This window comes from Oncorhynchus masou, chromosome 32 (assembly GCF_036934945.1).
Source record: "Oncorhynchus masou masou isolate Uvic2021 chromosome 32, UVic_Omas_1.1, whole genome shotgun sequence".
Classification (NCBI taxonomy): Eukaryota; Metazoa; Chordata; class Actinopteri; order Salmoniformes; family Salmonidae; genus Oncorhynchus; species Oncorhynchus masou.
The window spans coordinates 54,172,722-54,194,557 of record NC_088243.1 but is presented as its reverse complement, the minus strand read 5'-3'; the positions used below and the strand labels follow the sequence as shown (position 1 = coordinate 54,194,557).

General features: G+C 46.4%; 1 protein-coding gene across 1 annotated transcript in view; it reads left to right on the top strand.

Annotated features, from left to right (window-relative positions):
- LOC135526214 (collagen alpha-1(XXIII) chain-like) overlaps nt 1-21,836 on the top strand; it is a 62,610-nt gene that overhangs the window by 26,185 nt on the left and 14,589 nt on the right. The window contains exons 4-14 of the mRNA XM_064954382.1: nt 4,095-4,121; nt 6,547-6,573; nt 11,329-11,388; nt 13,127-13,207; nt 17,705-17,731; nt 17,902-17,928; nt 18,086-18,139; nt 19,408-19,470; nt 19,585-19,629; nt 20,128-20,205; nt 20,310-20,333. Coding sequence (XP_064810454.1) covers nt 4,095-4,121; nt 6,547-6,573; nt 11,329-11,388; nt 13,127-13,207; nt 17,705-17,731; nt 17,902-17,928; nt 18,086-18,139; nt 19,408-19,470; nt 19,585-19,629; nt 20,128-20,205; nt 20,310-20,333 — 513 coding nt within the window. The remainder of the gene's footprint in view (nt 1-4,094; nt 4,122-6,546; nt 6,574-11,328; nt 11,389-13,126; nt 13,208-17,704; nt 17,732-17,901; nt 17,929-18,085; nt 18,140-19,407; nt 19,471-19,584; nt 19,630-20,127; nt 20,206-20,309; nt 20,334-21,836) is intronic.

The window sequence follows — 21,836 nt, the reverse complement described above, 5'->3', positions numbered from 1 at the left end:
TACCCCCATCTCACCTAACAATATCCCCCCTTCCCCCTCGCTCTACCCCCATCTCACCTAACAATATCCCCCCTTCCCCCTCGCTCTACCCCCATCTCACCTAACAATATCCCTCCTTCCCCCCTCGCTCTACCCCATCTCACCTAACAATATCCCCCACTCCCCCTCGCCTTAATCTCACCTAACAATATTTACATTTACATTTTACATTTAAGTCATTTAGCAGACGCTCTTATCCAGAGCGACTTACAAATTGGTGAATTCACCTTCTGACATCCAGTGGAACAGCCACTTTACAATAGTGCATCTAAATCATTTAAGGGGGGGTGAGAAGGATTACTTATCCTATCCTAGGTATTCCTTGAAGAGGTGGGGTTTCAGGTGTCTCCGGAAGGTGGTGATTGACTCCGCTGTCCTGGCGTCGTGAGGGAGTTTGTTCCACCATTGGGGGCCAGAGCAGCGAACAGTTTTGACTGGGCTGAGCGGGAACTGTACTTCCTCAGTGGTAGGGAGGCGAGCAGGCCAGAGGTGGATGAACGCAGTGCCCTTGTTTGGGTGTAGGGCCTGATCAGAGCCTGGAGGTACTGCGGTGCCGTTCCCCTCACAGCTCCGTAGGCAAGCACCATGGTCTTGTAGCGGATGCGAGTTTCAACTGGAAGCCAGTGGAGAGAGCGGAGGAGCGGGGTGACGTGAGAGAACTTGGGAAGGTTGAACACCAGACGGGCTGCGGCGTTCTGGATGAGTTGTAGGGGTTTAATGGCACAGGCAGGGAGCCCAGCCAACAGCGAGTTGCAGTAATCCAGACGGGAGATGACAAGTGCCTGGATTAGGACCTCGCCTCTTTCCTGTGTGAGGCAGGGTCGTACTCTGCGGATGTTGTAGAGCATGAACCTACAGGAACGGGCCACCGCCATGATGTTGGTTGAGAACGACAGGGTGTTGTCCAGGATCACGCCAAGGTTCTTAGCGCTCTGGGAGGAGGACACAATGGAGTTGTCAACCGTGATGGCGAGATCATGGAACGGGCAGTCCTTCCCCGGGAGGAAGAGCAGCTCCGTCTTGCCGAGGTTCAGCCCTGGTGATCCGTCATCCACACTGATATGTCTGCCAGACATGCAGAGATGCGATTCGCCACCTGGTCATCAGAAGGGGGAAAGGAGAAGATTAATTGTGTGTCGTCTGCATAGCAATGATAGGAGAGACCATTTGAGGTTATGACAGAGCCAAGTGACTTGGTGTATAGCGAGAATAGGAGAGGGCCTAGAACAGAGCCCTGGGGGACACCAGTGGTGAGAGCGCGTGGCGAGGAGACAGATTCTCGCCACGCTTCCCTGGTAGGAGCCCCTGTCAGGTAGGACGCAATCCCGTGGGCCGCACCGGAGATGCCCAACTCGGAGAGGGTGGAGAGGAGGATCTGATGGTTCACAGTATCGAAGGCAGCCGATAGGTCTAGAAGGATGAGAGCAGAGGAGAGAGAGTTAGCTTTCCCCAGTGCGGAGCGGAGCGCCTCCGTGATACAGAGAAGAGCAGTCTCAGTTGAATGACTAGTCTTGAAACCTGACTGATTTGGATCAAGAAGGTCATTCTGAGAGAGATAGTGGGAGAGCTGGCCAAGGACGGCACGTTCAAGAGTTTTGGAGAGAAAAGAAAGAAGGGATACTGGTCTGTAGTTGTTGACATCGGAGGGATCGAGTGTAGGTTTTTTCAGAAGGGGTGCAACTCCCCTTTGAAGATGGAAGGGACGTAGCCAGCGGTCAGGGATGAGTTGATGAGCGAGGTGAGGTAAGGGAGAAGGTCTCCGGAAATGGTCTGGAGAAGAGAGGAGGGGATAGGGTCAAGCGGGCAGGTTGTTGGGCGGCCCCGTCACAAGAAGCGAGATTTCATCTGGAGAGAGAGGGGAGAAAGAGGTCAGAGCACAGGGTAGGGCAGTGTGAGCAGAACCAGCGGTGTCGTTTGACTTAGCAAACGAGGATCGGATGTCTCACCTTCTTTTCAAATGGTTGACGAAGTCATCTGCAGAGAGGGAGGAGGGGGGAGGGGGAGGAGGATTCAGGAGGGAGGAGAAGGTGGCAAAGAGCCCCAGGGTTAGAGGCAGATGCTTGGAATTTAGAGTGGTAGAAAGTGGCTTTAGCAGCAGAGACAGAGGAGGAAAATGTAGAGAGGAGGGAGTGAAAGGATGCCAGGTCTGCAGGGAGGCGCTTTCTCCATTTCCGCCGGCTGCCCGGAGCTCTGTTCTGTGAGCCTAACAATGAGTCGCCGAGCCACGGAGCGGGAGGGGAGGACCGAGCCGGCCTGGAGGATAGGGGACATAGAGAGTCAAAGGATGCAGAAAGGGAAGAGAGGAGGGTTGAGGAGGCAGAATCAGGAGATAGGTTGGAGAAGGTATGAGCAGAGGGAAGAGATGATAGGATGGAAGAGGAGAGAGTAGCGGGGAGAGAGAGAGCGAAGGTTGGGACCGCGATACCATCCGAGTAGGGGCAGTGTGGGAAGTGTTGGATGAGAGCGAGAGGGAAAAGGATACAAGGTAGTGGTCGGAGACTTGGAGGGGAGTTGCAATGAGGTTAGTGGAAGAACAGCATCTAGTAAAGATGAGGTCCCGTATTGCCTGCCTTGTGAGTAGGGGGGAAGGTGAGAGGTTGAGGTCAAAAGAGGAGAGGAGTGGAAAGAAGGAGGCAGAGAGGAATGAGTCAAAGGTAGACGTGGGGAGGTTAAAGTCGCCCAGGACTGTGAGAGGTGAGCCGTCCTCAGGAAAGGAGCTTATCAAGGCATCAAGCTCAATGATCTCCGAGGGAACCTGGAGGCGATAAATGATAAGGATGTTAAGCTTGAAAGGGCTGGTAACTGTGACAGCATGGAATTCAAAGGAGGCGATAGACAGATGGGTAAGGGGAGAAAGAGAGAATGACCACTTGACCGCTCTACCCCATCTCACCTAACAATATCCCCCCTTCCCCCTCGCTCTATCCCCCTTTTCCTTCACTCAACCCCTTCCCCCTCACTCGACCCCCTCTTTTCCCTTCGCACTACACCCTCTTTTACCCACGCTCTACCCCCTCTTTTCATCTCACACTTTTCCCCCTTCTCCACTCACTTCATTTCCTTGTCTTACCCAGTGTAGGAGAGAAACACAGAAAGACTCTTTTTCACACACACATGCACACACACACTGAGCTCAGCTCAACCTGTCGGCCTGGAGGACATTATTAGCAGATGTCCCCTACAGCTCTCCAGTATGGTCGATCACGGTGGGTTTGTGATCTCTCCAGTATGGTCGATCACAGTGGGTTTGTGGTCATAGCGCGGTCTGCGGTCAGGAGTCACATTCACGGTCCCAGTGCCACCTGTCATCAGATAGATCAGTGTGCCTGAGAGGTGGGCGAGAGGATGGCCCGTAGTGAGGATTAGCTCATATATGAGTCCACTGTCGATAAGTACTCAGCCAGTCAACCAGTCAAGTCATCCCTAACACACACAGCATGTCAAAATAGCGTTAGCTCAGTCAAAGCATAGCTTCAGTGCACTGTGGCTGCCAACCCCTTAGCGATAATAGCGAATGGTTCCTCTCCAGTCTCCATACCGAACAACACAGTTCTACCTCATTACATGGAAAAGTCATTCTCTGCGGGAGGGGTGGAAGAATGTACGTCTTGGCCTTTGAATTGTACTTCTCATTACCTCAGAAACCCTTCAACAGGACTCCCGGAGACTTTTTACTCAGTCGGCAAACATTAGCGAAAGTCGCTAAATGTTTGCGAAAAGAGCTCAGGTCGTTTTTACGCTGGCTCACGTTCAGAGACAAAACTTTTAAACTCCCTATGACTTTCGACAAGGTGTATTTCTGTGAGTGACATGGATATATGGAGCAAAATCATCACATTCTGTTTGATTGAATGCCATCCCCTGGTTGTTAATAGTGAATCAGGGAGATATGTGCCTTATTGTTGGAGTTAGATCACCCCAGAGTCTTCTTATTAAGCAGAAGGTAAAAAACAAAAAGATCCTGTGGGGATATACATTTCCCCGCAGTTGAACAGCATCAAACACAGATTTGTAACAACTGATTTTTCTCTCGTTATCTCTCGTTTTTTCTCCAGGGACCAGTGGGACTCAAGGGAGATAAGGTATGTTCAAATATAGAACTTTACCTCACTCCCAGCTGTACTGTGTGCAGAATCCAGAAGGATGTGCAACTGGGAATTGCTTCCTGTGCACGGATTGTGCACATTGACTGACAGATGGACACACACACACACACACACACACACACACACACACACACGCGTTCTCAGACACCTTCTATCAAACAAGCCGTATTTTACACAAAACACCCACACACGCTCTCAATCACCCGCCCGCACACAACATTCTCACATGTCTCCTATCCAAGAGCACATAGATTAGCTGGCCTGCATGTATTGTACAGAGCTCATATATGAGCTGCAGTCAGAGATCTCTCATGTCAGGACATTAACCGGTTCACAGCCCTGTAGCACTGTACTGTAGCATACTGCTAAGATCCCATCCACCTCTTTTGCAATGATACTCACACATTGTCACACTTTGCCCAGCCGAATATGTTTGAAATGGATAGCACTATATTGGACCAATGGATGACTCTGTTTGTGTGTTTGTACATGCTAGGGCGCGCGTGTATGTGTGTCATATGCGTGTCTGGAGCGTTTAAGCATGGTCACAGGAGCAACACAAGTGTGGTAAAGTGCAATGACAGATGATGCGAAGGTTCCGGAAAATGGGCTGCCATTCTGTAATCACCATAGCCCTGTTATGAGAACATAGAGCCCAAATCCCCCTCATCTGAGCAGCAGCAGCACTCTCCTCTCAACAGATTCCATTGTGGGAGATGATTCGTGAATCTATATTTCATTGGCTTTGCAGATGGTGGCTTTAGTTTACTTACTGTAGCATCACCGCTAATTGTGTCGTTTCACTGCTGTCAACTGTTCCAAATGTAGATCGAAGTGTGTGTGGCCGAAATGAATAATGACTTTAGAAATAAAATGTAACACCCACCCCATGACTGTTGTTCAGGGACAAGACATCGAGGTAGTGGAGGAGGACTGTACATTCTTGGGTGTTGTATTTAACCACACACGCGCGACAGCGGGGGAAATGCACAGAACAGATTTATAAGAAAGGACCGTTGAGGCTCTAATTTTGAAGGAAGCAAACCTCTTTTAATGGTGATTGTCACATCCTGACCTTAGTTCCTTTTTTATGTCTCTATTTTAGTTTGGTCAGGGCGTGAGTTGGGGTGGGCATTCTATGTTTTTGTTCTATGTTTTTGTATTTCTGTGTTTGGCCTGGTATGGTTCCCAATCAGAGGCAGCTGTCTATCGTTGTCTCTGATTGAGAACCATACTTAGGTAGCCTGTTCCCACCTGGTGTTTGTGGGTAGTTATTTTCTGTTTAGTGTGTTTTGCACCTGGCGGAGCTGTTTCGGTTGTTTCTTTTGTTCCTTGTTGTATTTAGTGTTCAGTTTATTAAAATAATGAACACTTACCACGCTGCATCTTGGTCCTCACCTTCTTCCACCAACGGTCGTTACAGTGATCATGTTTTATTGTCACTATTTTACAAGTCCTTCATTGAAAGTGTCTTAAAGGTGCATTGTAACTGTTTTTATCTCAATATCAAATCCTTTCTGGGTAACAATTAAGTACCTTACTGTGATTGTTAAAAATTAAAATGGTCAAAAAGAAAGAATTGCTTCTTAGCTAAGTGCAATTTCTCAAGCAAGAATGTTGCTCGGACTGTCTGGAAGTGGTCTGAGGGGCCTAATGGGATGGGTGTGTAACCTGAAAACTAGCCGTTATTGGCAGAGAAGAGGGCAAACTCTCTTTGTTATTGGTCTGTTGACTTAAGATGTCACCAGATGGCTCAAAAAAATCCAACCAAGCCAAACAAACTACAATTTCAGGCGGTCTTTTCAAACAGCTCTTACACTAAAAGTGCATTATCATAATTTGCACAACTTCTCAGTATTATTCTTAGGAAATATATATAATATATAATACGGGAAAATCGCGTATTTGAAAGCCCTGCTCCGAGCTCTGCAAGTAAGGTGATGGCTGTCAAGCAGACAGGTCTGGAGGTCAGCTATGACAAAAGAGCCCTCACTACGGCCCACAAGGTACAGCTGGACCCCAGACATCCTCTTTACCAGGAGTTTGAGCTAATCCCCTCGGGGTGACATTATAGGGCCCCAGGGTACAAAATGGATAGAGCCAAGCAATCCTCTGTCTAAGTAGCATTAAGGCTTCTGAATGTTTTAAACCAACCACCAGTAGGAAGGTGGCCTACAGTTGAAATTTAGTTGACAGAATGTACTGATATAGTGTACAGATTAAACATTGACCTCTCATGAATTGTACCTCTTCTACCTGCATGTATTGTCAGTAAGTCCTTGTCTATATTTGATTATGTGTATTTATGTCTGCACAGTGCAGCAACCCACATTTTCCCACAGTCAAGCCATTGTCTTTTTGTTGTGTTGATGGTTGTTCTCCATTTGTGTGTCCTCTACAGGGTGACCAGGGAGACATTGGGCCCAGGGTAAGTTTCTCTCCCTCTCTAAACCTGTTTCCCTATCTCGCTCACTCTCTCTGACTGTTGAACTGAACATTGTAGGGTATACATAGAGCATTCAGAAAGTATTCAGACCCCTTGACTTTTTCCACATTTTGTTATGTTATAGCCTTATTCTAAAAGGTATTAAACAATGTATTTTCTTCTCAGCAATCTACACACAATACCCCATAATGGCAAAGCGAAAAAAGGTTTTTAGACATTTTTGCAAATGTATTAAAAAAAAAAACAGAATTACCTTATTTACATAAATATTCAGACCTTTTGCTAGGAGACTCGAAATTGAGCTCAGGTCCATTGACCACCCTTGAGATGTTTCTGCAACTTGATTGGAGTCCACTTGTGGTAAATTCAACTAATTGGACATGATTTGGAAAGGCACACACCTGTCTACATATATATATATATATATATATATATATATATATATATATATATATATATATATATATATATATAAGGACCTCACAGTTGACAGTGTATGTCAGAGCAGAAACCAAGCCTTGAGGTCGAAGGAATTGTCCGTAGAGCTCCGGGACAGGATTGTGTCGAGGCACAGATCTTGAGAAGGGTACCAAAACATTTCTGCAGCATTGAAGGTTCCCAAGAACATAGTGGCCCCCAACATTATTAAATGGAAGAAGTTTGGAACCATCAAGTTTGGAACCCCCTCTCTTCCTAGAGCTGGCCGTCCGGACAAACTGAGCAATCGGGGGAGAAGGTCCTTGGGATAGGGGGGTGACGGTGACCAAGAACCCAATGATCACTCTGAGAGAGCAACAGAGTTCCTCTGTGGAGATGGGAGAACCTTCCAGAAGGACAACAATCTCTGCAGCACTCCACCAATCAGGCCTTTATGGTAGAGCGGCCAGACGGAAGTCACTCCTCAGTAAAAGGCACATGACAACCTGCTTGGAGTTTGCCAAAAGGCACATAAATGGACTCTCAGACCATGAAAAACAAGATTCTGTTTTTCAGTGGCAGGGACTGGGAGCAAAGTACAGATAGATCCTTGATGGGAGCCCGGACGTGAACTCGATCGAACATCGCTGGAGAGACCTGTGCAGGGACGCTCCCCATCCAACCTGACAGAACTTGAGAGGGTCTACAGAGAAGAATGGGAGAAACTCCCCAAATACAGGTGTGCCAAGCTTGTAGCGTCGTACCCAAGAAGACACAGGGCTGTAATCGCTGCCCAAGTTGCTTCAACAAAGTACTGAGTAAAGGTTCTGAATACTTATGTAAATGTGATATACGTATATATATATTTTTTATACATTTGTCATTATGAGGTATTGTGTGTAGATTGATGAGGGGAAATTAACAATGTAATACATTTCAGGATAAGACTGTAACGTAACAAAATGTGGAAGAGTCAAGGGGTCTGAATTCTTTCCGAATGTACTGTACGTACAGTATACTGTATGTATGCACCTGACCTGAGGAAATTCAAGCAACGACGTTGCTTGTTTTGAATTAAGCACCTTAACTCCTGTTCTCCAACTCTGTTCTCCAACTCTGTTCTCCAACCCTTGTTTACGTCCCAAACTCTATCATCTGTTCTCTGGCTCCATCTGTCTCCCCTTCTTCCCTCCCGTTCCCCCTCTCCCTGCATATTAGGGTAATGGTCCATCCCAAATGGAGAAAAAAGGCGATGGGGAGAGGGTGGAGGGGAATTGGCTCTGTGGAGTATTTATAACATCTGAAAAACACTCCGCTCTCATCGTTCATCATTGCCTTGTTAACACATGTATATGCACAGAAAGACATTACCGGTCTTTACACACACCGTTAACACACTGTATAATTCCTCTGATCATTTAGGCGAGACGGTGTGTGTGTGGGTGCGTGAATTTCTGCGTTTGTGTGTACGTGTTTTCCCAACGTGGCTAGCATGACGGCCGAACCCAGAACTCACTCTTCCTCTTCTGATGAGGTTTTAAAAGCTCCCCCTGTTCCAGTCAAATATAAGAAATGAAGCCATTTAAGTATGGTGGAAATACTTATATGTCACCGTGGAAACCCCAAAACTAGGACTCCGAGCCAGAACTAGCATCCCGAGGGGACCGGTCTCCTCCAAACCATCTCTTTTTACATTGTGGGGTTAATCTCCCTCTGCATCTGGACTGTGCTGTCATCTATATAATTATCTCCTACTTTACTCAGTGCAGGTCCAAAAACTGCTCCCCTGGGGACATCTGGTGTGGACGATTCTGTAAGAAGTCATGGCCTTAGATGAACAGTTTTACAGTCCTGTATATCTTATCACTGTGCTTAATGAGGTTACTCTGGGTTAGGTGACAGATTACAGGCAAACGTTGTCTCCTACCTACTGTCGGTAAGAGCCCTTCTTTATACTCTCAGCTACTGCTCTCTCTCTCTCTCTCTCTCTCTCTCTCTCTCTCTCTCTCTCTCACTCTCTCACTCTCTCTCTGTCAGAGGCTGCATCCCAAATGGTACCCTGTTCCCTATATAGTGCACTACTTTCGACCATATACGGGAACTAAGGTGTCATTTGGGATGCAACCACTGTCTCTCACATTCACATCTCATTCTGAACCACACTGGTGTTTGTGAGGTATTGCGAGCTATTGCTATTACATGTCAACGAAGGACAAACCCAGTGGTATTTACGGCGCGGTCGGCAACATTGACGAAATTCCTGACTTTTATCTAGCCATAAGTCCGTTTGGTTTCCCAGCCTACCAGCCAATCCTGCTCGATCTTGCAGTAATTTTCTGTGTGGTAATGAATCCCTTTGGCATTATGCGTCAGCTATTGCGCCAAGGGATAAACAGTGTACTTGGATGCGGCGCCTGAAGCTGCGATCTGCCTGGGTAACTTTAGAGCCACAAAGGATTGCTTTCGAAGCGCACGTTTTTCCAAAACAAAGCAGCTCGCAGCCTGCTTACGGTATTTGCAGCTTGGCACGTTGCTCGTTGATTGGGTGTTGATAGATTAGGTGACAAGTGTCAGCCAATTAGCAGGATGGGACTGTCAGTATATGCTGCTGAATGAGAGTTTTGGGATGTACATAGCAACTATTTGCATTTGTCGTCTGTGTTAACAGGACTTGATAATATATTGATGTAGACAGTAGGAGCACACACAACCAATGTGGTCCTGTGTGGCTCAGTAGGTGGAGCATGGCACTTGCAACGTCAAAGGTTGTGGGTTTGATTCCTGCTGGGGCCACCTATATGTATATATCTATGCACGGATGACTAAGTCACTTTGAACAGAGCTCTACGGATTTGCTGAAGTGGCCAACACTGCCAGTGTTGGCAGAGACATTAAACGATACTCAACAACCCAGGATGGCAGAGACATTAAACGATACTCAATAACCCAGGATGGCAGAGACATTAAACGATACTCAACAACCCAGGATGGCAGAGACAGTAAAATGTACTCAATAACAAAATCAAAAACAGCCACCACTCTACAACAGAAAGATATCACGAGGATTTTACTCGAGGCTGTTCAAAGCACCTTTGAAGAAGGTCGACAAACATTCTAGCTCAAGAGGCTCTCCATCTTTAAGACAAGACTCTTGACTGTTGCGTCCCAACAGGAAGCAACTGTGTATTTAGGTTCATCTTCAGACTGCGATGAAAGACATGCCATGGTGGGGTTTCATCCCAACCCAAGCTGTCCTCTCTCTTTCCCTCAGTATGGGTGAGATAGAGAGCATGGTGGATAGGAGCTTAGAAACTAGACAATTTTTTTTGTCTTACTGTCAGCCTGATGTTGGTTGAAAGAGTAGGATCTAGAGTTTTCCACACACACACACACACACACACACACACACACACACACACACACACACACACACTGAGCCATGTGGTCAGAAGGAACCCAGGTTGTACAGTGTGCATGAGGTGTAGGGGAGATGAGTGTGACGCCCTTTCACTCTATAGACTCTGTGCTATAAGAGATGATCAAATGTGGTCTTCACGGTAGGAATGAGTGAGTGAACGAGACAGAAGAGAGGGGGGAAAGAGAGGCTGTGGTGTCGGAAACCTCAGCTGTCCAACGATCGCTGCAGCCCACTAACAGAAAACTCATGACCAGACTGGCATATCTCTCTCTCGTTCTCTCTCTCCCTCTTGTCTCTGTTCGTCTTTTTCTTTCTCTATCTTTTCTCTCTCTCTCTCCCTCCCTTTTATTTCCCCTCGCCCACCAACTCTCTCTATCTCTCTCTCTCGTCCCTCTCTCTCGTCCCTCTCTCTCTATCCCTCTCTCTCGTCCCTCTCTCTCGTCCCTCTCTCTCGTCCATTTGTTTTGTTTTGTGAGGGAACTCAAACAGAGTTGCTGGTCTCCATATGAGTTATCTGCCGACAGACTCTCTGTTCTGTTCTGCTTGAGAGGAAATGATCATAGTTACTGTCTGTTGGACTCCAAACACAACCTTCTCTGTGGGTTTAAAGAGATGCATTATTATAGAGTGAGTCACACATATATTGGTCTACAAAGAAAGAAAGGGACATACACAGCAAATAGGTACAGACTGGTTCACATATACTTACATATGGATTTCTTGGAAAGTGGATAGATTATAGAAAGGTCCAAGCCTTTTAACATTATAGACACCCATGTGGCGAATGGATTGTCACACACCTGTTGAACGTTCACTTTAGCCACATGGTGCTCCACCTTTCCTCCGACAGGTGACTCACCCTCCTCTGTGTTTCTCCCCTCTCCTCCCCCCTCCTCCCCCAGGGCCCTCCTTCCCACAACTCATACGCAGGTCTGCACAGTAATCAGATCCTCACCGTTAAGGTTTGTCCCTCGTGCCCCTCCGTAGCCTTGTTCTCCCAGCAGGCCTCTGCTGACCTGCCTGTCTCTCTCCGCTGGACTACAGTTGCTGGGTCACCTTTGACCTCTCAACTCTGACCTATCAACCCTGACCTCTTACCTGGAAGCTTACTCTGTCAGTCTCTCACTTCTCAGCACCTCACTCTGTCTCTCCTTGGAGAATGGAGGGAGACTTCAGCCTGAAATCGGTCCCCGACTTATTTAACCACGGATTTCTTGATATTTCTTTCTGTCTGTTTCCTTTCCCTCTATCTCTCTTTCTCTATCCACCTCTCTGTCACTTTCTCTTTCCATATTCTGCTCTGCACCTTCTCTGTGCTTCCCTCCATTCCTACTCTTCCTTTTTTTCTCTCTCTTCCTCCTCCTCTGTTCTCCTGGTTCAGATGGTCTTTCCCCGCTATGACCACGGCTTTATGTCTGGTGACCAGTCCAACTTTCAGAGACGCTTGATGAAGGTACACCTCCACTAAGGCATGTGTGCACCTCTAACCACCTTTAACCCGTTCACTGCTGGTTGATATCTCTTATTCACTGCTTGATATCATGTCTCTCACCCTTTTCTTCATTGTATCGCTCTCTCTCTCTCTGTTGTCATCTCTCTGCTGCTTTCTCTCAGTTCATTTATCTCCTCATGCACATGGGCTGTGTTCTGTTTAATGTGCGTGTGTGTGTGCGTGCATGCGAGTGTGTGTGTGTGTGTGTGTGTGTGTGTGTGTGTGTGTGTGTGTGTGTGTGTGTGTGTGTGTGTGTGTGCGTGCGTGCGTGCGTGCGTGCGTGCGTGCGTGTGTATGTGTGTGGTGTGGTGTTTCTATGGTGCCTATTTCGTAACATGACAAAACCAATAGAAAACATATCAGGAAAACTACAGGGCCACATGTTAGAGCGGGTTTAGGATTGTGTGCTTTTCATTATATTGGGAATAGAACAGCTTTGTTTGTGGAGTCCTCTGCCTTCCAGAACTATGTTAATCGTCTACGCAGGGTCTGGTGGATGAAGACCTTGATAGAATCAGTCTAAATGAAAAGGCCCTTGTCTCACACATCTCACCACAACACACAGGCCCAGACCAGCACATACATTATGTCTGTGATTGAGAATGCTGGGAATATCCATGTGAATACCATGAGAAAACTCTGGTTTAATGGAATGGATTTAGTTATACAAGAACCGAGCAGGGAAACATTAACATGAAAAGGGTTTACTTTAACCGTTAGATTAGATTACTTCACCACGGTGTGAAAATACTGGTGTGGTAATTTATTAGTATTTTATTTGACCTATATTTAACTAGGCAAGTCACTAAGGAGATGCCGAAGTGGGATGTAGCGCTAAGTGGGTTAAGGGAAATTCTGAACTGGCGAGGAAGGACGTGTTTGCCTTGTAAATTGTAATTCCATTGGTAAAATACCCTTTCATGTGTTGTGGTTCATTTTGGCTAGAGCAATTAAATTAAACACTTCATTTCACAGTTCAGTTAATGTTGTGTTTAATACTTAGTTAACACATCTCGTGCCTGGGAGAGTTTACATGTGTACGTTTGGGTGTGTTTGTGTGTGTCATGTGGTAAATAATGTATTTACCATTCTGGAGAGAAAAACAAAACATTTGTGTGTGTGTGTGTGTGTGTGTGTGTCCGTCACCATCTTTTCTAATTTCTTCTACCATGATTTCCCTCTCTTATCCCTTTGTTGTCGTCCTGCAGGGTGACCAAGGGTCCCCGGGCCCCAGAGGCCCTCCTGGGAACACAGGCAAGGACGGGCCCCGCGGCCCCGCTGGAGAACAGGTATCAGCATTACCTTACACACACATATAAACACACACATACAGGTAAAGGTAGAATAGACAAATGTAACCAATATATACGCACACACACCACACACACACATAATTTCCCATTGTCTCCGTCACTTTCTCCTCCCTTATTCCCCCTCGCTCTCTTTCTCTCTCTCTCTCTCTCTCTCTCTCCCTCCATTTACCAATACTGTGTCCTCTCTTAGTTCCATGCAGCTGATGATGGAAAACTAGGTTACCACCACTGAGTTTCTGGGTTTCCAACACCTGTCATCAGTAGCTGTTGACCACAATAGTGTTGACCTGGTCATGTTGACCACATGGGCGTGACAGTGAGAGACAGTGAGAGACAGTGACAGGATGGTGAGGGGAAAGGGTGTAATAAGAGTGCAGTGAACCCACGTTGACAGAGCCTACTGTGGCTGCCAGCGAGCTGCGGCTTACTTAAAACAGCCCAAAATAAACCTCATCTGGTTTCTGTAATAGAAGGCCACAAAGTGATCCAGCTAGCCCTAGTCTCCCACCGGTCGGCCCTACCCCAGCTCTATCACTCTGTGCCCCTGTAACAGATATGGCACTCTCTCTGGGTTCACCCACAGTTTTACTGCCTCACCGAACAATAGATCTTTAGCCTTGGGCCGCCACTGTTTCTCTAGATTAACTTTAAACTCGCCTGGGGTTATTTCATCTGGAGCCACTGCCTCAAACTGTGGTTGGAGATCAGTGGGACGAGGAGCCGGGGTAGGGTGTTTAGGTCATTTGTGTTTATCCAAGATCACAAACGAATGCACTGTTACCCATATTGGCAGTTGGCATGGTGTCAAAGCTGGACTGTGATGAAAAATGTTGGTTAGACAGGGCAAGAGGAGGGCTGGCTACAAAAGAAATATGGAGCAAAGTGCAGAGACGGACAAAGAAAACAGGCTTGAGTCATAAACGAGGGTGTAAACAAATTGCTTGTCCTTTTATTTAACATAGTCCCGTTGCAGAGCAGAAAACAACAAAACAACGTGGAGGCTGCTCGCCCCGTCCATGTTGTAGACAGATGTATGAGTGAGAGAAGCAGAGGAAGGAAGAGTGGATCTGTTGTTCTGTTCTTTCTCCCTCATGAATGACCTCAAACCCTCCTCGTTACTGAGACAGGGAGCGAGAGAGGAAGAGAGGAAGAGTGGGGGGGGGGGCAGAGAGAAAGCACATAGGCCGTTCTGTGGCATCGGATAATAAGAGAAGGAGGGTACAAGCAGAGGGGGTTCAGAGGACTTGAGAAAAGATTGCCCAGTGGCATCGAAAGGTAAGAGACAGGAGTGGAAAGAAGAGAAGAGTTATGGGTGAGAGGGGCACAAGAAAACGATACGGTCCAAACGATACACTCTCCCCTCACCCTTCACCTTTGGACCGTATCGTTTTCTTGTGCCCCTCTCACCCATAACTCTTCTCTTCTTTCCACTCCTGTCTCTTACCTGTGCGTACATGCCTGCACCCATACATTTAGAGTGGAGAAGGAAGCCAGTTGGAATACACCCCTGTTCTCAAGTAGGCAATGGAGAAAATGGGATATATGAGGAGAGAGTTAGTGTAACTTCACATTCATAATAATATGTGTTACTGTAGAGCAGTAGGTGCTTGAGTGTGTAGATAAACAGACAACGTGCCTAAGAGACAAAGCTCTGTCTGTCTGTCTGTCTGTATGAGGGGCGACGTACACGGAACATCTCTCCAGGCCTGGCCTCTCCATGGATTATTTCAACACGCATGGTTCTACACCAAGCATACAATTCATCCACCTGGGACACACACACACAAGCACACACACGTTTGTTTTACTATCCTTGTGGGGACCAAACAATTGATTCCCATTCAAAATCATATTTTCCCTAACCCCTAACCCTAACCCTAAAGCTAACCCTTAACCTAACGCTAACCTTAACCATAACCATAACCAGAAATCCCTAACCCTTAAAACCTACAAAGGTAAGCGCAACCAGCTGCCCTGTGACACGAGCCTGCCAGACGAGCTAAATTACTTCATGCTCGCTTCGAGGCAAGCAACACCAATGTGAGCATCAGCTCTGTGTGATCACAACCTTAGAGATCACGCTCTCCCTAGCCGATGTGAGCAAGACCTTTAAACAGGTCAACAAGGCCGCAGGGCCAGACGGATTACCAGGATGTGTACTCCGAGCATGCACTGACCAACTGGCAAGTGTCTTCACTGACATTTTCAATCTGTCCCTGACTGAGTCTGTAATACCAACATGTTTCAAGCAGACCACCATAGTCCCTGTACCCAAGAACACGAAGGTAACCTGCTAAATGACTACTGACCCGTAGCACTTTAAGTGCTTTAAAAAGGCTGGTCATGGCTCACGTCAACACCACTATCCCAGAAACCCTAGACCCACTCCAATTTGCATACCGCCTCAAGAGATCCACCAATGATGCAATTGCTACTGCACTCCACACTGCTATTTCCCACCTACACAAAAGGAACACCTACGTGAGAATGCTATTCATTGACAACAGCTCAGCGTTTCCATACCATAGTGCCCTCAAAGCTCATCACTAAGCTAAGGACCCTGGGACTAAACACCTCCCTCTGCAACTGGATCCTGGACTTCTTGACGGGGCGCCCCTAGGTGTCAAGGGTAGGTAACAACAAATCTGCCATGCTGATCCTCAATATGGGGGCCCCTCGTGGGTGCATGCTCAGTCCCCTCCTATACTCCCAGTTCATTCATGACTGCATGGCCGACAACGATGGGACAGCCTATAGGGAGGAGGTCCGAGACCTGGCCGTGTGGTGCCAGGATAACAACCTCTCCCTCAACGTGATCAAGACAAAGGAGATGATTGTGGACTATAGGAAAAGGAGGACCGAGCACGCCCCATTCACATCGATAGGGATTTAGTGGAGCAGGTTGAGAGTTCCTTGGTGTCCAGATCACCAACAAACTATCATGGTCCAAACACACCAAAACAGTAGTGAAGAGGGCACGACAAAGCAGGATACTGAAAATATTTGGTACGGGTCCTCAGATCCTCAAAAAGTTCTACAGCTGCACCATCGAGAGCATCCTGACTGGTTGCATCACTGCCTGGTATGGTAACTGCTCGGCTTCCGACCGCAAGGCACTACAGAGGGCAGTGCGTATTGCCCAGTACATCACTGGGGCCAAGCTTCCTGCCATCAAGGACCTCTATACCAGGCGGTGTCAGAGGAAGGCCCTAAATATTGTCAAAGACTCCAGCCACCCTAGTCATAGACTGTTCTCTCTGCTACCACATGGCAAGCAGTACTGGAGTGCCAAGTCTAGTTCCAGAAGGCTTCTTAACAGCTTCTACCACCAAGCCATAAGACTCCTGAACATCCAATCAAATAGCTACGCAGACTATTTGCATTGTCCCCCTTCCCCCTCTTTTACACTGGTGCTACTCTGTTTATTGTCTATGCATAGTCACTTTAACTCTACCTACATGTACATATTACCTCAATTACCTCGACTAACCTGTGCTCCCACACATTGACTCTGTACCAGTACCCCCTGTAAATAGCCTCACTACTGTTATTTTACTGCTGCTCTTTAACTATTTGTTATTTTTATTTTTAACTTGTCTATTTTTTCATTTATCTTTCTTAAAACTGCATTGTTGGTTAAGGGCTTGTAAGTAAGCATTTCGGTGTAAGGGGTTGTATTTGGCGCATGTGACAAATAAGATTTGATTTGAATCGATTTGAAACTCTAACACCTGACCCCAAAACTTAACCCTTAACCCTAATTCTAACCCTAAACCTGAACCCTAAGCTTACAGCTTACCCTAACCTTTTCCCTTGTGGGGATGGGCAAAATGTCCTTGTTCTATTATCCCTGTGAGGACTTCTGGTCCACACAAGGATAGTAAAACCAAACACACACACACAGTCAAAAGTTGCATTTGGTGGATTCATTCTAATCACCATTGGATTCCAGCCAAGACGTTTGAAAGGGAAGATGCTCTGTGTTTGTTTGTGTATGGTACCTGATTGTGTAGATGAGGTCATAGAATGTCTTCTCATAGAAAAAGGAATGAGGGGTTATGTATGCCCAAAGCCATATACATGTCTTTACACATGTGGTTCATTGTGAGCAGAGGTACATGTCCTCCAGCATAGGAAGATTGAGCCAAAAACAGCTGGACATACAAAACATGTCTCACACATGTTGTTCATTGTGAGCAGAGGTACATGTCCTCCAGCATTGGAGGATTGAGCCAAAAACAGCTGGACATACAAAACATGTCTCACTCACGTGGTTCATTGTGAGCAGAGGTACATGTCCTCCAGCATTGGAGGATTGAGCCAAAAACAGCTGGAAATGCTTGACATGATAGCAGGCACATAACCATGACTCTATGTGGGATGGTAAAACACTGACCTCCTGTGGCTACTCCTCAGAATGCACAATGTCTAATGGAGACTTGGATGTGTGACTTTCTGCTTGGTTCTCCACAGGGTTTCCCTGGTCTCAATGGTGTGGAGGTGAGTCTGTTATCCAAATGTTTGTGTTTCTTTGTGTTTTGACAGTTTTACTAGCACAAGAGCACATGACATGGTACCGCAGCTAGAGACGTGCTATTTCGTTTTGGGCACTAGCACGTGCAGGCGAGTAGAGGGATTATGCGCCAACTACATCTCTTTGTCATTCACAGGGACAAGCAGGTGTACCTGGAAAGCCGGTAAGTCATGCCTCTATGCCCGTACACATACCACAAAATACACTATAAATGTACACTCGATATGCATGGAGTTCACAGTATATCTGGCCGGATGCATACAATAGGGTACAAGTTTGTGTTGTGTGGTTACCTTTGTTGACCCCTTGTGCACTCTCAGGGTGAAGATGGCGAGCCAGGATACCCAGGGCCACAGGGACCCCCAGGGTCAAAGGTGAAGATGATGCTAACGCTAATTAAGGAGTTAGCCATTGCTAACACTACTAGCTGCTTATTACATGACCACGCTCAGAGTTTCTCCTACGCCTAAACCTCCTTCTCTTCTTTTTTTCATCTCTAAGTCAGACTGTGTTTTATTCCCTCTCTCTCTCTCTCTCTCTCTCTCTCTCTCTCTCTCTCTCTCCCTCTCTCTGGCCGTCCCTGCCTCTCATATCTATCCCTTTCATTCCTCTTTCTTCACTTGTTTCTGTCTGAAGTTTATCACTCTAAACAGGTCTTGGGTGGCATGGATCAAGACATCAAACACATTGCTTTCGCTTTCATTTGTACCCTCATTGCGCTCTCTCTTTCTCTCCCCATCTCTCCCTCTCCACCGAGTTAGACCTCTAGCCAGTGCTAAATACTCTCCTCTGTTGCAGTGATGTCATGCGCTTTTTAAAAGACTCCAGAGACTACAGATGCCAGGCACTCGGCACTGACTGCCTCTCTATCAGCTTCAGTCTGTGTGTGTATGCGTGCGAGTGTGTGTCTGTGTGTGTATGCGTGCGTGTGTGTGTCTGTGTGTGTATGCGTGCGTGCGTGTGTCTGTGTGCGTATGCGTGCGCGTGTGTGTCTGTGTGTGTATGCGTGTGTGTCTGTGTGTATGCGTGTATGCGTGCGTGCGTGGTGTTTGTATGCATGCGTGTGTGTGTGTGTGTCTGTGTGTGTATGCGTGCGTGCGTGTGTCTGTGTGCGTATGCGTGCGCGTGTGTGTCTGTGTGTGTATGCGTGTGTGTCTGTGTGTGTGTGTATGCGTGCGTGCGTGGTGTTTGTATGCATGCGTGTGTGTCTGTGTGTGTATGCGTGCGTGCGTGTGTCTGTGTGCGTATGCGTGCGTGTTTGTGTGTCTGTGTGTGTATGCGTGCGTGCGTGGTGTGTGTATGCGCTGTCTGGGAGTGAGTTGAAGTGAGCTGCTGTTTGTGGTTACTGAAGCTTTTATTCTGGAAGAACTGCTCAGCTCCAGCTCAAACTGCTATGGCCAGGAATAGTAGAAGGCCTGCTGGCCTTTCTACAGTCTGTAACACAGGCCTGTTTTATGGTGTTAATCCCTCTCTGTTCCTCTGGTGTTGTTTTTCACCACTTCCTCCTTCCAGCTATACCACCATAGATGGAACAGACCGACTACAGCAGGCCTACAGTTTTTTTATGATATTGTACAGAACACATTATTGTAAAGTGACTTACCTACGTCTAAGCTATTTGTTTTCTTTCTGTGTGTAACAGGGGGAGGCTGGTTTGCTGGGAGAGAAGGGGGAGAGGGGCATGGACGGACTCCCAGGGTTTAAGGTGCGACATATCCGGTCGCCTCCACACTAATACATGAGAGGTTGCTTCTCCTATATGGACACAGCCAATTCAAAGGCTTTTGTTCAACTGTTTGTGTTTGCGTGTATTTTGTAGGGAGACAAAGGAGATATCGGAGAGCAAGGCACCCAGGGAGACTTGGTATGTCTAATCAGCCTAATCACCACCAAAGATCATGTTCACAGTTGTCTGAGGCTACCTTTTTATGTACTTTTTTGTGTGATTATTTGATGCTCATGAGCATCTCAATCTCTCTCTCTCTCTATATATATATATATATATATATATATATATATATATATATATATATATATATATATATATATATATATATTTCTCAATATCTCTCTTTCTCACTATCTCTTTCTCAATATCTATCTCTCTATCTCTTCCTCAATATCTGTATCTCTTTCTCAATATCTATCTCTTTATCTCTTTCTCAATATCTATGTCTTTCTCAATATCTCTCTCTCTTTTTCTCAATATATTTACCTCTTTCTCAATATCTCTATCTATCTCTTTCTCAATATATCTCTCTCGATCTCCTTCTTAATATATCTCTCTCCATCTCTCTCTTTCTCTTTCCCTCGACGACTCTCTCTCTCATTCTCTCTCTCTTTTCTTCTCCACTTCTCTTAGGGTTATCCTGGTGAAAAGGGGGGTCCTGGCTCTACTGAGGTCATTGACTTCAATGGGAAGCTACTAGAAGCCTTCCAGGTGAGACCACCCAGTCAGAGACGTAGACAATGTGTTTGAAGGCCCCATAGAGTATCATAGAGTTATCCCGACAGACTTAACACGCTGCTCTTCCTTCCTGACAGGCCATCCAGAAAATCAGTGTCGGGGTAAACCACTGTCACATCACGGCTTTGTAGATGTGGTCTGTGTAGTCAGTGTGTTCTCGCACACACTAATGCATAGACATAGACGCATACACTCATACACGTGAGCATACACACGGGTGCCTGTGTACACATGTAGCTTCTAAGACCGGAGTGAACAACCTCTGAGTGTTTGTGTAAGGAGGACACTCTGTCCCACAGCCCTGACATCAGACACATTAGATATCACTACTCCATCACCCACAACCACCAACTAACCAGAGACATAAAACCAAAGTTTCCTGCAACCAGCCACTGTCCTCTCATACATATATATATACAGGATCCAACACCAAGCCACCATAAATACCTAACAGCTGGAACACAGCCTCTGATATTACATAGCCTGGAGTGACATTCTCAATCATGCAGAATCAAAACATCATTCATTTCACTTTTCAAATGTATTTTTTCCATACGTTGTTATTGTTGCCTCACATGATATGCGGCTTGAAGTTAACCCTGCTGTGTGGCGGTGTGATCTGTGATGTTGCTTGGCTTGAAAGAACTAGAATGATATAATATCCTATTTGCGATTTTTTTTTTCTTGCTCAATCCAGTCGGGACACATAGTAAAGAGAGAGGGAGATGTCTTTTAACTCATTTCACAGTTTAGGCACAAACATCTTCTCTTCATGCTGGGCCCCATGCTACATGCTAATAAGAGATCCCTATCTCTTCACTGGCGTGTGCTTCGGATTCACAAACACTATCTACATGGGGTCCCCAGGTTTAGAGTAGGCTCATGCATGCTATGCTTGAGACATGACTGAGTTACACATGAGCTGGTCACCACATAGACCTGAGATCTCATCAGTGTTCTGAAGCCTATCTATATTAGTTTACATACTGGTGAACTCTTACCCAACCCAAATCCCTTTTGAATCATTTCACTTGCTTCATGATGGGCCATATTGATTCCATCCACATTTGGGTGATGCAATTGGTGCTTCAGAATTCATTCATTTGTTTTTACAGCTTTCAAAGCATCCGTGTGGGTGGCCATCGTTTCAGAAGATGGAGTAACTTGGAACAATAGTTGTTTGTAAACCCTTTCCGTTGCCATAGTTTTGCCAGAGCACAAAACAAAACCCTGGAAGAGAGAGGGATGGAGAAATCAACATGTATTATACACCTCTGGGAATTAATCGGATTTCCATCTTTTATTGCTTCAAGAGGTCACACACACTGACTCTGCTTTGTGGCGAAGCACCACCACCGAAGGCACAATGGCTCCATGTCCCTCACATACAGCATGCAGAAATAGAACCATGCATTAGCAACTAAGGCCGAGGGTCAGCCTTCTCAGCTCTAACCCAGGAACCGTCCATGCTGCACTGAGAAAATGTCAGTCTGAGTCCAGGCTTCCATTCTCCTGCCCTGAGAGGTTGACTCCATCCTGCCCCATTAACTGTGTGGTTAGAAGAGGTTAGGATGCTATGGATGCTATGGTAATAGCTCTGGCTA